This window comes from Brachyistius frenatus, unplaced genomic scaffold, assembly GCF_029030835.1.
Source record: "Brachyistius frenatus isolate BFR_SWC_R1_liver_20210118 unplaced genomic scaffold, ASM2903083v1 Contig_49, whole genome shotgun sequence".
Taxonomy (NCBI): Eukaryota; Metazoa; Chordata; class Actinopteri; family Embiotocidae; genus Brachyistius; species Brachyistius frenatus.
Genome location: NW_027210648.1, coordinates 1532658 through 1545295, shown reverse-complemented (window position 1 = coordinate 1545295; position 12638 = coordinate 1532658). Strand labels below are relative to the sequence as shown.

At 43.8% G+C, this 12638-nt stretch overlaps 1 protein-coding gene across 1 annotated transcript in view; it reads right to left on the bottom strand.

The window, feature by feature from the left end:
* Nucleotides 1-605: 605 nt before the first annotated feature.
* crocc2 (ciliary rootlet coiled-coil, rootletin family member 2) overlaps nucleotides 606-12638 on the bottom strand; it is a 30778-nt gene continuing 18745 nt past the window's right edge. Inside the window, exons 18-36 of the mRNA XM_069704039.1 lie at nucleotides 12337-12530; nucleotides 11736-11863; nucleotides 11215-11384; nucleotides 10923-11102; nucleotides 10514-10648; nucleotides 10273-10416; nucleotides 8111-8349; nucleotides 7839-7998; nucleotides 7580-7747; nucleotides 5904-6288; nucleotides 5684-5814; nucleotides 5464-5584; nucleotides 5194-5357; nucleotides 4666-5106; nucleotides 3948-4097; nucleotides 3670-3861; nucleotides 2438-2569; nucleotides 1433-1612; nucleotides 606-1303 (exon numbers count right to left, since the gene is read on the bottom strand). Of these exons, the coding sequence (XP_069560140.1) occupies nucleotides 1220-1303; nucleotides 1433-1612; nucleotides 2438-2569; nucleotides 3670-3861; nucleotides 3948-4097; nucleotides 4666-5106; nucleotides 5194-5357; nucleotides 5464-5584; nucleotides 5684-5814; nucleotides 5904-6288; nucleotides 7580-7747; nucleotides 7839-7998; nucleotides 8111-8349; nucleotides 10273-10416; nucleotides 10514-10648; nucleotides 10923-11102; nucleotides 11215-11384; nucleotides 11736-11863; nucleotides 12337-12530 (3498 nt within the window). The 3' untranslated portion in view covers nucleotides 606-1219. The remainder of the gene's footprint in view (nucleotides 1304-1432; nucleotides 1613-2437; nucleotides 2570-3669; nucleotides 3862-3947; nucleotides 4098-4665; nucleotides 5107-5193; nucleotides 5358-5463; nucleotides 5585-5683; nucleotides 5815-5903; nucleotides 6289-7579; nucleotides 7748-7838; nucleotides 7999-8110; nucleotides 8350-10272; nucleotides 10417-10513; nucleotides 10649-10922; nucleotides 11103-11214; nucleotides 11385-11735; nucleotides 11864-12336; nucleotides 12531-12638) is intronic.

Sequence of the window (12638 nt, the reverse complement as noted above, 5' to 3'; positions counted from 1 at the left end):
CTATGATAATCAAAGGGCTGCTTTAAAGAAATTCTGACAAGATTTTCCCCCTTTCAGTGAAACTCCCACTATGTACAGTTACCAAGGCAAGCTATGTTACACAGTGAGAGGACATGCATGTGCACTGTTGGGAAAATAAACTGTGCAGAAAGAAGGGCTTACTAATACTTACACACAGCAGATGCAAGTATGAATGAAAACAGCCAACATGGAAAAGACAGCACAGTTGTGGTTTCTAATCAGCAAAGAGAAGATCACATGTTATCTCAGTATTTTAAGGGGTGTGGAGGATTGCAGGAGTAAAGAATAATGATCCCCACAGACCTTGGAGTCCGCAACTAACTTTGAAAGAAAACACTGAAGACAGCACTGGCAACAGAGAGTGAAGGTCAGTCTCTCACCCACAACACTAAATCCACAAAGGCTTTTAATGGTGCGAACCAAATGCTAGAACTCACATGCCATGAAAGGGCAGTGCTGTCCTCCGCGAAGGTCACAGAAAACCTTTTCCATAACAATGTTGTGTCGAGCAGAGTAATCATCTTTAAATGTCACATCTCAAAAATCTTTTGTGAAGCAAAAATGTATAATTGAGCTCTGATACACTCAGTTTTATTGAAAACGATCAGACATGTTGCACACACACTATTGATTTCGTCAAATACAACATCATACAATTCCATTGTAGGGCTCCACTACGTCTTTATGACTGTAATACTGTACATCCACAGCAGCTCAAATCTGAAAACAATTATTCTAAATTCAGATATTTATGTTATCATTAGGATACACACATAATTACCACATTTAAAATTGGTATATGATCAATATGACAAATGAGTATACAAACAATTATAAGAGTAGAAGAAAGCACCAACCCAGAAAACTTTTCATCACTATTTCCTAAAAAATGTACACAGCATAAGCAGACTTAGAAATGCCAACTGCAGAGAGCCAGAGGAAATCCTTAAAACAATTTGGCACATCCAGTACACTTATAAACAAAACACTCATTGTTTGTTGTTGTTGAGTTTTCCTGCAGATTAATGTAATCCTGTGTGCACATGTGCAGGGTGGGAGCGAACGCCCTGGGAGTGTTTGTGTGCGTACGTTTCCAAATTGTGGATGTAGCTTGAAACATAATGCTGTTGGGAGGCTGCCAGAGGAGCAGTGAATGAAGGAGGCAGTGGTACTACATACTTCACTGCGGGGTCTCTGCCTACACACCAGGTTGCAACATCTGATTGAAATAGGCCTGTCGTCTTCTCGTCTCCTGATCCAGCTGCTCTTTGAGAGTCAGCAGCTATGAAAAAACAAAGACGCAAGAGGATGAGAAGATGGCTTGTCGAACACCAAAAGTAAGACATAAATCTGGAGGAATCGGAGGAAGATGATTTCTCCAGCAATTTACCCACAGTTAGAATTATAATACCTGTTCCTCCAGGCATTTGACCCTCTGGCGATGAGCCTTCTCCCTCGTCTCCAAAACCTGCTCTGCTTGGAGCTGAGAGTCCCTCAGACGATCCGTCTCCAAATCCAACTCCTGGTGATGACGGGCTGTCACCTCCAGGAGGCGCTGTGCATGAGCGTGCTCCAACTGGGAGATTTGAGCCTGAAGACATTTCACAAAGGTTTACATAATTGAAAATAGAGTGCAAGAAAGATAAAGGGCAGCATTTTCTTATGTTGTTGTCGTCTGTTGTTGTAATGGGGCACTGAGGTTCTTTACCTGCGTATGTTCAACTAGAAAACACGTGTTGGTGGAAGGCAGCTTTCTTTACGTTCTGATGTAAACAATCAAACACTATCTCTATAAAATGAAATGACATTGTAACAGTCCTTTACACTTTTCAAGTGAAAGATTATGCTGCCAAAGTTATCTTTAGCTACCAAAATCTTTCATTTGTCAGTGCTTTCAAAAAGTTCAGGGATATCTGGCCTTTATGCAAACAAGAACACTCATCTCATGACATTACATTTTAGAAAAAGAGAGGAAGGTTCAGGTACATACAAAAATGTTTTAATATTCTTCAGTATTACATGAGTTAGCATTTTGAGTTGTGCCTTAGTCATTACATAAATAAAAAAGATCCAATGTACTACTTTTGAACGTATCTCCTGATGTCACATTTTAATAAGTGACTGTCTGATGTGACGTGCTGTAAGTACTAATGTCCTATTTGAATCTGCTGAAGGTCTTTAGAATATCTGATGGGAAGCTGTTTTCTTTTTCTTGCTTGTGAATGTTATTTGTGCCTGATTGACTGGCAGGGTTTGGCAATGAGTAGTTAATTGTTCTGTGCCATTCATTAATATCAATGTATTTTAGTGGTAAACAAAAAAAATGTGCGATGTCAGAGCCTGATCCAAATCATTTGTGTAACTCCTACAGTGTAAACCGTGGCCCATCTGTGGCTGTAACCCTGCCACCTCTCACCTGCAGAGTCTGCACCACGTCCTGCTTCTCAGCCAGCTGCTGCTCCACGCTGCCGACCGTCTGCTCCAACTGCTCTCTCGCTCTGGCTAAAAACTCTGCCTCCTCCTCCTTCCTCAACCTCTCCATCTCCACCTGACAACAGCACAAGGGTGACATAATGGGAACGACTTTACCATGATTGTTCTTCACTCATGTGCCTTCCTGTAATGTGTGTAGCAGAGAGCGAGCACAGAGCCGCTCGGTTCCCACAGTCCACCGACATGTTTCCATCACTTCAGGACCACTTTGGACAAAGTAGAAAATTGAAGAAACAATATGCTGCAAAAATAGAACAGTCATCTCCTTCTGCAAGGATAAATTGAACTGCTCATTTATGTGTCTTAATGCTTCGGCAACTGCATGTCTTCACTTGGTCCAGAATGTGGCAGCAAGGCTTCTGACCAACACTAAATGCGCATTACTTCAGAGCTGGCCGCGTTCTTCCGAAGACTTCCAGCAGCTGTAGAACTGACTTTAAGACGCTTTCATTATATTCAAAAGCAATTGTGGTTTGGCTCCCAGATATATTTCAGATCTTTTACCTCATATTCAGCACAAATACCTTTTAGGTTTACTGACCAACAGCAGTTTATATTTTGCAGTCCAGCTTATATAAAGGGAGAGATCAAGCCCGTACTGTCGGAGCTACATTCAAAATATATCTTTTAAAAACCTGTATGTACAATATAATGCTATTTTAAATCTACTGCAATAATTCTGTGCAGTAATGAAGAGTCATATTACTTTTTATTATATTTCATAGTGACCCATGTGGTTTTGTAAATGTTATTAAGGTGAATGCTACTTAATAAAGTTAATTTTGTTTCTTCCAAGTAAAATAGTTTTGAGAAATCACTGTAGCTAATGCATTAATTGTCCCGAATATGATGTCTGAATAAGTAACACTATTGACTTTAAAGGAGATACAGGAGAGAATGGCAGCTATTTGAACTAATCTTAAAGCATGTGGGGAAAGCAATTGATGTTTTGGGAAATACATCAGCTGTTCCCCCTGTTGAAAGGCAAAGCTAAACTAGCCGCCGCTAGTGGCTTTATATTTACTATTCAGACATGACAGTCGTCTCGATCACTTTATTTAACCTATGAACTTTCAGAACGAAAGATAATACGTGTATTTAAGTCAGTATTGTAAGTATTGTTTGAAACCATAGTGCAGAAGATAGTCAGCTCACCTTCTCCAGTGTCTTCCTAAGAAGAGACTTGTCTTTACCGAGGCGCGTCAGCACCTTCTCCATCTCCACTCTCTCACTCCACAGCTTCTGCAGAGAGCTCTGGAGGTTGGCCATCTTTTCTTGGAGATCGTCCCTCTCTCTCTGCAGCTGCTGGGAAGTTTGCAGTTCAGCTTCCTGCTGTTGCTTCAGGCTCTGGGATGCAGTCAATCAAGCACACATCAAAATGGAGCCTCAACCTTTGTTCTTTTGTTTAGTTACACTTTAACAGTGTGACTCACCCCCTTCAGTGTTCTGTTGTGTTTCTTTAGCTCAGAGATTTTAAGCTCCGAGTCATCCTGGGCTCTTTGAAGGATCTGGGTCTGCTCTGTGAGTTTGTGGCTCAGCCTCTTACTCTCTGAGAGCGCATCTCTTGTTTTATCCAGACGCTCCTGTGGGCCCACACATATTTAAATACACTACGCACTGTAAACATTGTGATTTTGCACTCAGGCTGACTTTGTATTTCTCACCTTCCTCTATATTATATACACGTTTTGACATAATGTTGGAAGTTGCAGACAAGAGTAGAGATTTTTCTATCCATTTTATTGCGATCGGTCAAGATCATCAGCTTTTGTGCATATCAAGGGATGTATATGAAGCATGCCGTGTTTTTGTTTTGTCATAGTGTCATAAGTGCAGTGCAAAACTAAGTCCAGTTATCCTGAGAAGATGTTAGAGAATGAATGAGGTTGCCTGAGCAGAATATAAAAAATTCCCTGTCTGGAGCTTAGCTGGCTACATAGCTGCACTGCAAATCAAATTCCTCTTATTTTGAAGGTTCAAGTAAACATCTGTGTGTTGAGAATACACAGTGAAGACATGATTTGTTTAATGCAACAGAAATCAAGAAATATTTTTCCTTGAATAACATTCTACCCACAGCTTGTTCCTTCACTTTGCACTGACAGCCTTCTCCGAGTTGAGTAGTGAGTGTAACTTGGTGACAGACTGTACCTGCAGCTGCCTCCGGTCCTGCTCACTGACCATCACAGCTCTCTGCAGCTGTGTTATCTGCTCCTGCAGGGCTCCAGTGTTGCTCCTGTTGTCAGTGAGGGTGTTTGACAGTTTGTGAATCTGCTCTCTCAGCTGGCTCTCATGCTGTTCAGCTTGAGCCAGTGACGTGGCCAGCCTCTCCTCACTGACCCTCAGCGCCGCACACCTGCATTCACTGTCACCCAGCGTCCTCCTCAGGTCTGTCAGTCTCTCCTGCAACGCCCCCACCTCCGCATCCAGCTCTGCTGCCCTCAGCTGGGCCCTCTGTAGCTCACCCTCAAGGGTGCGTTGGCAGAGCTCCAGACGGCTCACCTTGCTTTCCGCGGCCTCCAGAGACTCTTTAAGCTTCCGCTGTTCTACATTTGCACCAGATTCTAACCCCTGCAAGATCTCCAACTTCTCCTGTAGAGAAATTGGCACTGGATTGTCTCCATCTCAAAGAAGATGCTGTACAACATTTCTCTCAATATTTCTTTGTCTTTTACATACCTGCAGTGCCCTGGACTCAGTCTGAGCAGCTTGCAGACTGGTCCTGAGCTGAGCTTTCTCCTCCTCACGGCTTCTCTTCTCCCTTTCAGTACGATGTGCTACTTCTTCCTGCAGGGAAAGGGAAATGTGCGCCTTATGCAGTTGTTCTGCCATCTCTCGTTTTCCTGAAAGAACATGGAAATATGTAACATAAGTCAATATGTCGCTTGGCCAAACAATTAACTCCTGATAATTTCTGTAAACTTTCAGGATTCAGTGGCTTTTTTTTACCTTCCTCTGATTGCTTCAAGGACCTCTGTAGTTGCAGCAGCTGGGTGGTTGACTTTTCCTGGCTGCCTTTGAGTCCTGTCACATGTTGACTTAGACTGACTGTCTGAGCTTCGGCTTCATCCTGAAAGAAGAAACAAAATATTTAAGTGCAGAAACTTCAGAGTTTAATTTTTGCATCTTTGAGCCTATATTCAGTTATTAAGACTTTTAAATAAGATACCCTTTCTCTTTGTGCATCCCTGAGTGCCTGCTGGAATTCCCGTAAGACTGTGTGCACTGAATCCACATTCAGCTCTTTGTCTTCACTGTGAGACATGGACATCGCAGATCCGTCTGTCACACTCTCTCCCCCTGACCAGAGACTGTCATTAATTAATCTCTTTATGGTAGAGAGAAACATGGCAGCATGATACATCGTCATGAAAAGTGCTCAAACAAACCTTTCACATGCATGCGGCTTCTCCAGGGAGATGGAGACCGTCTTCTCGAACCAGGTTTGTCTGAAAGCCTTGTTAGCTTGATGCCAACAGTGCGGCGCAGAGCTGAATACAGTTCTGCCAGCTTGAGCTCCAGGTCCCTGCATCTGGCGTCGCTCAGGCCCAGCTGCTCTTCCAGGCCCTGGGCCTTGTTTTCAGCAAAGCCAACCTGCCTGGATAGCTCCTTGACCTGGGACCTGGCATCCTCTAGTGCTACCTCCAGCTGGGCAGTGGTTTCTCGCTGCTTCTGGTCGCTGTGCTGCAGAAAAGCTTTGTTTTCCTGCAGCTGCTCCTGGTTCTGCTGCTCCGCTGTCTCCAGTTCCATCACACGACACTGCAGACCTGCAGCCTGTCCAAACACGCACAACAGAGTCACAACACAAACCTAACGTTTCTACTGGTCATTAATGTATTTATCATATACAGCAGATTATTTCATAAGTGGTGTACAGGTCTTTACTGTGGAACTTTTCGTACTATGAGAGAATCTTTTACAATTTGAAAACACAGAACCACTTGCCAACTTACATGACGCTGCTTTGTAACCAGAATATAGACAAGCCCACTATTAATAGCACCACTAATAGCTCACTAATCAGACTATTACACACTATGCTAATCTTGGCCAATTTAATTTCCTTGCTTTAGTTCTTTTGGGTTTTATCAAAACAGTTGCCTTCGAGTATATTTACAGTTGTTTATTTACAGAAATGTAGACAAGAGGCTGAATGTATACCACTGGAAAACAGTGATTAATAACACAGTAGTTGAATTCCTTCACACACATGCCCTGAGTGTTATCTAGCAGCCTACATTTACAGCAACTGTGTAAATAAAAGGACCTGGACTCCATAAAGTGTGAATGTATTTTGAGATGACAAGCTTGTCAACTTCACTGATAAGAAAATAATTCCTAAAATATATCATGAAGAGTTATAGGAGTTAAACAGTATACTTAGGAACTGTGACCTTTTTTCAACCCTTTCCAGCTTCTCATGCTCATGCACTTGATGTGTGATAAAGTAACAGCATACTTCCAAAAGTGGTGTAAAGACATTGTTGCATTTAGTTTAAAAAAAACATACATTAACCAGGCTTTTAATTTATCATAGTATTGAGTGAGTCATTCTGAGTGGCCTTCATGCTACACAGAATACAAAAGTATAACATATGTTCACTTGTCAACTCAAGGACTGCTGAGGTCATGAGAATTTGGGGACCCTAAAAATGAAGCTACTGGACAGAAGAGGTTAAAAACTTGTTATATTTTTCTATATTTTTAAGCATACTAACATTTGGACTTTTTACTTAAGGGAGTTTGGAATTACATTTACTTTAATTTAATTATATTTATATAGCACCAAATCACAACAAAAGTCAGATCAAGGCACTTAACATAGTAAGGCCAAGACCTTACAATATTACATAAAGTTATGGTTTTACATAAGTTATGTTCAGCTGTATTCACTGATCATTTCCAAATTAAATTCAATACTTTGCATCTAGCATCTGTACAGTGCACTATGGTTCATGCTCTCTGTCTCTACCTGAGTATGACAAGTATTCTTCAAGTATGTATGCAAAGGTGGAGTGTTTGCTCTAGCATGTTGTTAACGGACTAATTCCTGGAGGCCTTCTACCTCATTTAGCGCCGCTTCTCTGCCAGCCTCACACTCCAGCACTCTTTGCTTGAGGGTGAAAGCCTCGCGACGTGCCTCCTCCTCCTTCTGCTCCTCCTGACATATCCGGGCCTGCAGCTCTCTCAGTTCCTGTTTCTGCTGGCTGTTCTCGCCTTCAAGGACCTTTACCTGCTCACATTAACATAGCAAAAAACACTTGAAGGAAATTCTTTCTTTGGAATAAATGGGATGGAAACCGGTGCCCTCAGTCGTCTCTCACCTGTCTACGCAGCTCCTGCAGCTCTCTGCGTGCCTGCAGACGAGACTTCTCCAGCCCTCTCATGCTCCTCCGTAGGGCGGCTGCCTCTTGGTTCATTGAGCTTCGACATTCCTCCAAGACGGCCACTTTCTGCTCCTTCTCCTCCACAGCTCGTCTCAAGCTGCTCAAGATATACAAGATATATTTGATTTGTACACAACAGATCCATTGTTACTAGATGGTCCCAACAACAGCCTTTATAGGAAATCTGCAGCCCTGTGTGACAGCTGTACCTGCTGTTGTCGCTCTCTGCTCTCTTGATGAAAGCTCTTAGCTCCTGGTTAGAGACTTGGATGGCCTCTTTCTCTCTGGCCTCGTCACCCGAGAGCCTTCTCAGGTCCAGAGCTTCTTTGCGTAGCTGGTCTCGCTCCTGTGCACAGCCCTGAAGCTCTCTGTGAGCCTCAATCAGTTCCCTTTGCCTTTTAACAAGTCCGTCCTCTGCCTCCTGCAGCTGCTGACGAAGGCCCTCTAACTTCACGGCCACATTTGGGAGAATTAAACGCATGGAGATGTCAGTGAGGGTAAATTAGGAGGTCTTATGGATAAACGATGGTTAAATAATAATCAATCAAATGAAAATTTCGTGTTCTGGGTTCATTGACTGGGTGTCAATCCAATCCAGAACATATTTGGCAACAGAAAATCCATCAGTGTACTGTAACAGATTTTGGATCAGATAATGCATTCGAGCTTCACTGTTTGAAAGCTAAACCTCGACATCTCCAACTTTAAGTGCTATGTGCACAATCTCAAGATACTCTATGGCCTATATTCTGTTTTATAGCAACATGTTATGTGTAGTGAGGGAAGTAGGGAGGCCTGAGTTTATCTGGACACGGATAAGAGCCGTTTGGGCCCGTAGCCAGGTGCTATCTCTCCCTATCTCCTTTTTGCAGCTTGCAGTGTAAAGACTCCACAGAGAACAACATGACAAACAGCATCCCCCCCCCCCAATCGGTGGGGGAGAAGGAGGGACGGAGGGAGGATGAGAAGCAGGATGAGGAGGAGGAAGAGTGTTATGTTTAGAGGCCACACAAGATGGTTCCTTCTCATAAACTATAATGTGAGAAAAAACAAGCCAGGGCTGATCTGGCCAATTAAACTTTATTTTATCAGATTTTTTTCGGGTGGGGAGCCGAGGAGGAGGGCAGAGAATATGAGGGCAGCGGTGTTGTGTTATGCGGATGGGAGAGGGGGACCTGGAGTCCCAGTGGAGCCAGCCTCTCGCTGCTGCAAAGGAGAAAATAAACACTCCCCCACTGGCTTATTTACACAAGAGGTTAACTCAAACTTTGATTTCACATTATGGTACCAGGGACCGTGTGCTTTCTTCTTCTTTCATGCACTCTTGTTCTTTGTCACACATTCTCACTCCTGCTTTGTAACTCTCTGACATGAGAATCCTGGGACGGGATTACAGAAAATAATCAAACAAGAAAACGAGCAGGGGTGGCAGCCAAATATGACACCGCTGCTGAAGTCTGACTTGATATATGTTTAGGGAGGGCTGACCAAACCTCAAAACTTTTCTGCTCTGGCTCCACACATCCTCATTCACTATGCTTTGACAAGACCAAGGAGACAGCGCGAAGACAGGATGACCCTAATTTTTGCTTTTTTTTTTTATTGAAACCAAAAAAATCCCTCACAGATAAACAATCCCCTTTTTCAGGAAATCCAGGCTTTTAAATCAAGGCATGGTGGGGCCCTTACAACTCTTGCAGTTACATCTTAATGAGGTGAGTGTGAGCTTGTTATTTCACTAAAACGCCCTGCGACCCTGTGCCTGGAATCCTGACCTCAAGCAACCCCAAGAGATGAAATTTACGGCTCTCATTTGGCTGAGAGGTATGTCACTGGGCCAAAATTATAGTCTCTAATTGCACTTTTATGTTTATATTAAGGTCAACAGAACAAAATTTTCCTCCAGTGGACTTGACAGGGAAAAGGACACGTAAAATGAGAGCTGAGTAGGAGTCTTAAGAGGACACCGCACCAGCTCTCCTTGTAGGATTTGGCCCAGTGTGCTATGCACCTGATGGTACCCTGATGCTAGTAAAGCTCTGTGACACCGGCCAACGTCAACACAGGCCTATGGTAAATGGCTCTCCCCTGCACTGGTACTAATTGGTGCAAATGCTCCCTCACAGTAGAAAAAGATCAGAGGTCTCCATTCCAACGCCAAGCCAAACAAGCCTGCAATTTCCTATCCATTTCTGTGATCCCCCTGTAAAAACAACCCCTGCCATGTATACAGTGACATCCGCCCTATATATTCTGTGATTTTCTGTTTGAGTCATCACTGCAGAGATAACACTGTATAGTAGTCCCACTGGAGAAACAGGCATGATGTTTGTGTTGAAAAAAAACTGTTGAGGATTTGAAAGGTTTTCACCTCCTGTTGAGCATGTTCTCTCCGTTGGTTCAACTCTCTGACATGCTCAGTTAGACTCTTTTCAGCACTCTGGTGGGAGTTCAAAGACTCTTCAAACTGAGTCCGCAAGGCCTGCAGCTCAGACTGAAGGACAGCCGTCGCGTTCTGAAACACAGAAAGACACAAATTGGTTGAGCTGAGATATATTCACAGAAAAAAAAGAAAGGTGATCAGAGACGGTATGACTCTGCTATATGTTTACCTTGTCCTGCTCCTGTTTGCTAAGTGCCTCCCTGTGCATGCGCTCCTTTTCCATGTCCGCTGTTGCCAGGTCCTGTCGCAGGGACGCTAGTTTCTCTGTGAGGGCGGACTTCTCTGCCTCCTTCTGAGACAAAGCCTGGTCACGACAGAATTATCAATATATAGCTCACAAAGAGAGGTTTGGCCACAGCATCTTGGACATAGAAACTATCATGCTTAGATAAACTTCCCCTAGAGCGTCAAGAAAGGACATGAAACTTTTGATACACGCTTTCACAAATGGGGCAAAATTTGGGATGTTATTAAGACAGTTCTTTAATCTTTGGCCTACCGTAAAAAAAATCAAACTTTTCAAAGTTCACTAACAATCTGAACAAAAACAACAAATCTAAAAAGACCACCTCACACACCTGCTGCTTTTCACTCTCAGCCTGCAGGAGGCTGCGGCTGAAGTCGTGCTGCAGCCTGGACAGTTCCTCGTGCACCTGCTGCAGCTCCTTCTGGCTGTGCACACGCAGCTCCTCACACTGTCTGTGCAGCTGCTCCTCGGCCTGGTCCCGCTGGGCCATCATCGCTGCAAACTGCTGCTCCTGTCACTCCCCAAACACAAACACCTTTAGTGATTATAATTAGTTAATAGATACCTAAAACTTCTGATTGGATTTTGTCGGAGCCAACCGAACCACCTAACTCATACGGCACCTTTTGCTGGCGTTCATCTTCTAGCTGCTCTCTGTGATTTTGCTCTCTGTTGTTCAGGGTCAACAGGGCATTCCTCTCCACCTGAGCCAGCTTCTCCTCCAACTTACTTCGCTCTTGTGCAGCTTGCGCAAACTGCTGTTCGGCATCAAAACGCATCTGAGCAGCATCACCTGCACAGAAAAATGTACTCCAGTTAAAAACTACAAATGCAGACAAGCTTCACACACAAATAATGACCCAGGATCAGCAAGATTGTATATGGAGTTTTATTTATAGGGGGATACTCATCCATGTCTTTACGTGGAACGTGCTAGCTTAACGCCCCTTATCTGATCCATGTGTGTTTGTGTGGAGTGGTGAGACCCTGGTCAGCTGAAAAAGCAGCTCCAGTGATGCTGCAGCCCAGCTGCTGCAGAGCTCACAGCTGAAATATGGATCTCTGGTGGGCTGCTGGAAAGGCTTCATGGCCGTGGGGCTTGGCACGGAAAACACTGGGGTCTCTGAGGGAGGGGGCCACTCACGCGTCAAGGCCTCGTTATCCAGCAGCAAGCCGCGCCTCTCCCCCTCCAACCTGGTGCACTCGGCCTCCAGTGACGAGACAAGCTCCTGGCTCTCAAACAGAGCCGCCTCCAGGGACCCTTTCTCCGCTCTGGAACACAGTGGTAAAGTGGTTGGAGCTCTGAAAAAAAGACCTTTGAACATCTAGGTGTAGAAGGTCATAAAATCCAATAATCCATCATGAGCATAGTTTCCAAATAAAACCATGTTACTTAAAGACTCTTGTTTCATGAGACTTGCTGCGTTTTAGAGAGAAAATGAGCTTAAAACATCTAAATGACCCCAAATACATAATGGCAATTGGTGTTACTTAAACAAACACATACAGGCACACACACACTGGGTCCAACCTTGACGCTAACAATTGTCATTTATGCTGAATGAAACTGCTGAAAACAAACTGGGGAAATCTGTTTTTTAAATATCAAATTGGTCCTAAGAATTTCAGAAGTCAGACCACACAAACAAATACACACACGCACGCACGCACGCACGCACGCACACACACACACACACACACACACACACACACACACACACACACACACACACACACACACAGACCTCAGTGAAACCAGCTCCTGCGTGAGACCACAGGCCTTTCGGTCAGCAGAGTTTAGCTTGACATCCAGCGCTGCCTTGTCCTTGGCCAGCTCCTCCCTGTCATGGATAGCTCTCTTTATGGCTGTGGTCTGTGTCTCAAGCTCCTTCATGCACGCACACAGCTTCTCTGTCACAGCCTGCATCTGCCTTTTGACCTGGAAACCAGCATGCACAAATAAACAAGGCAAACTTTTACTTCAAGCTGTCATAATAGAGTATATAAGTATATGCATTAAAAAATACAATATTTTTACGTTTTACAA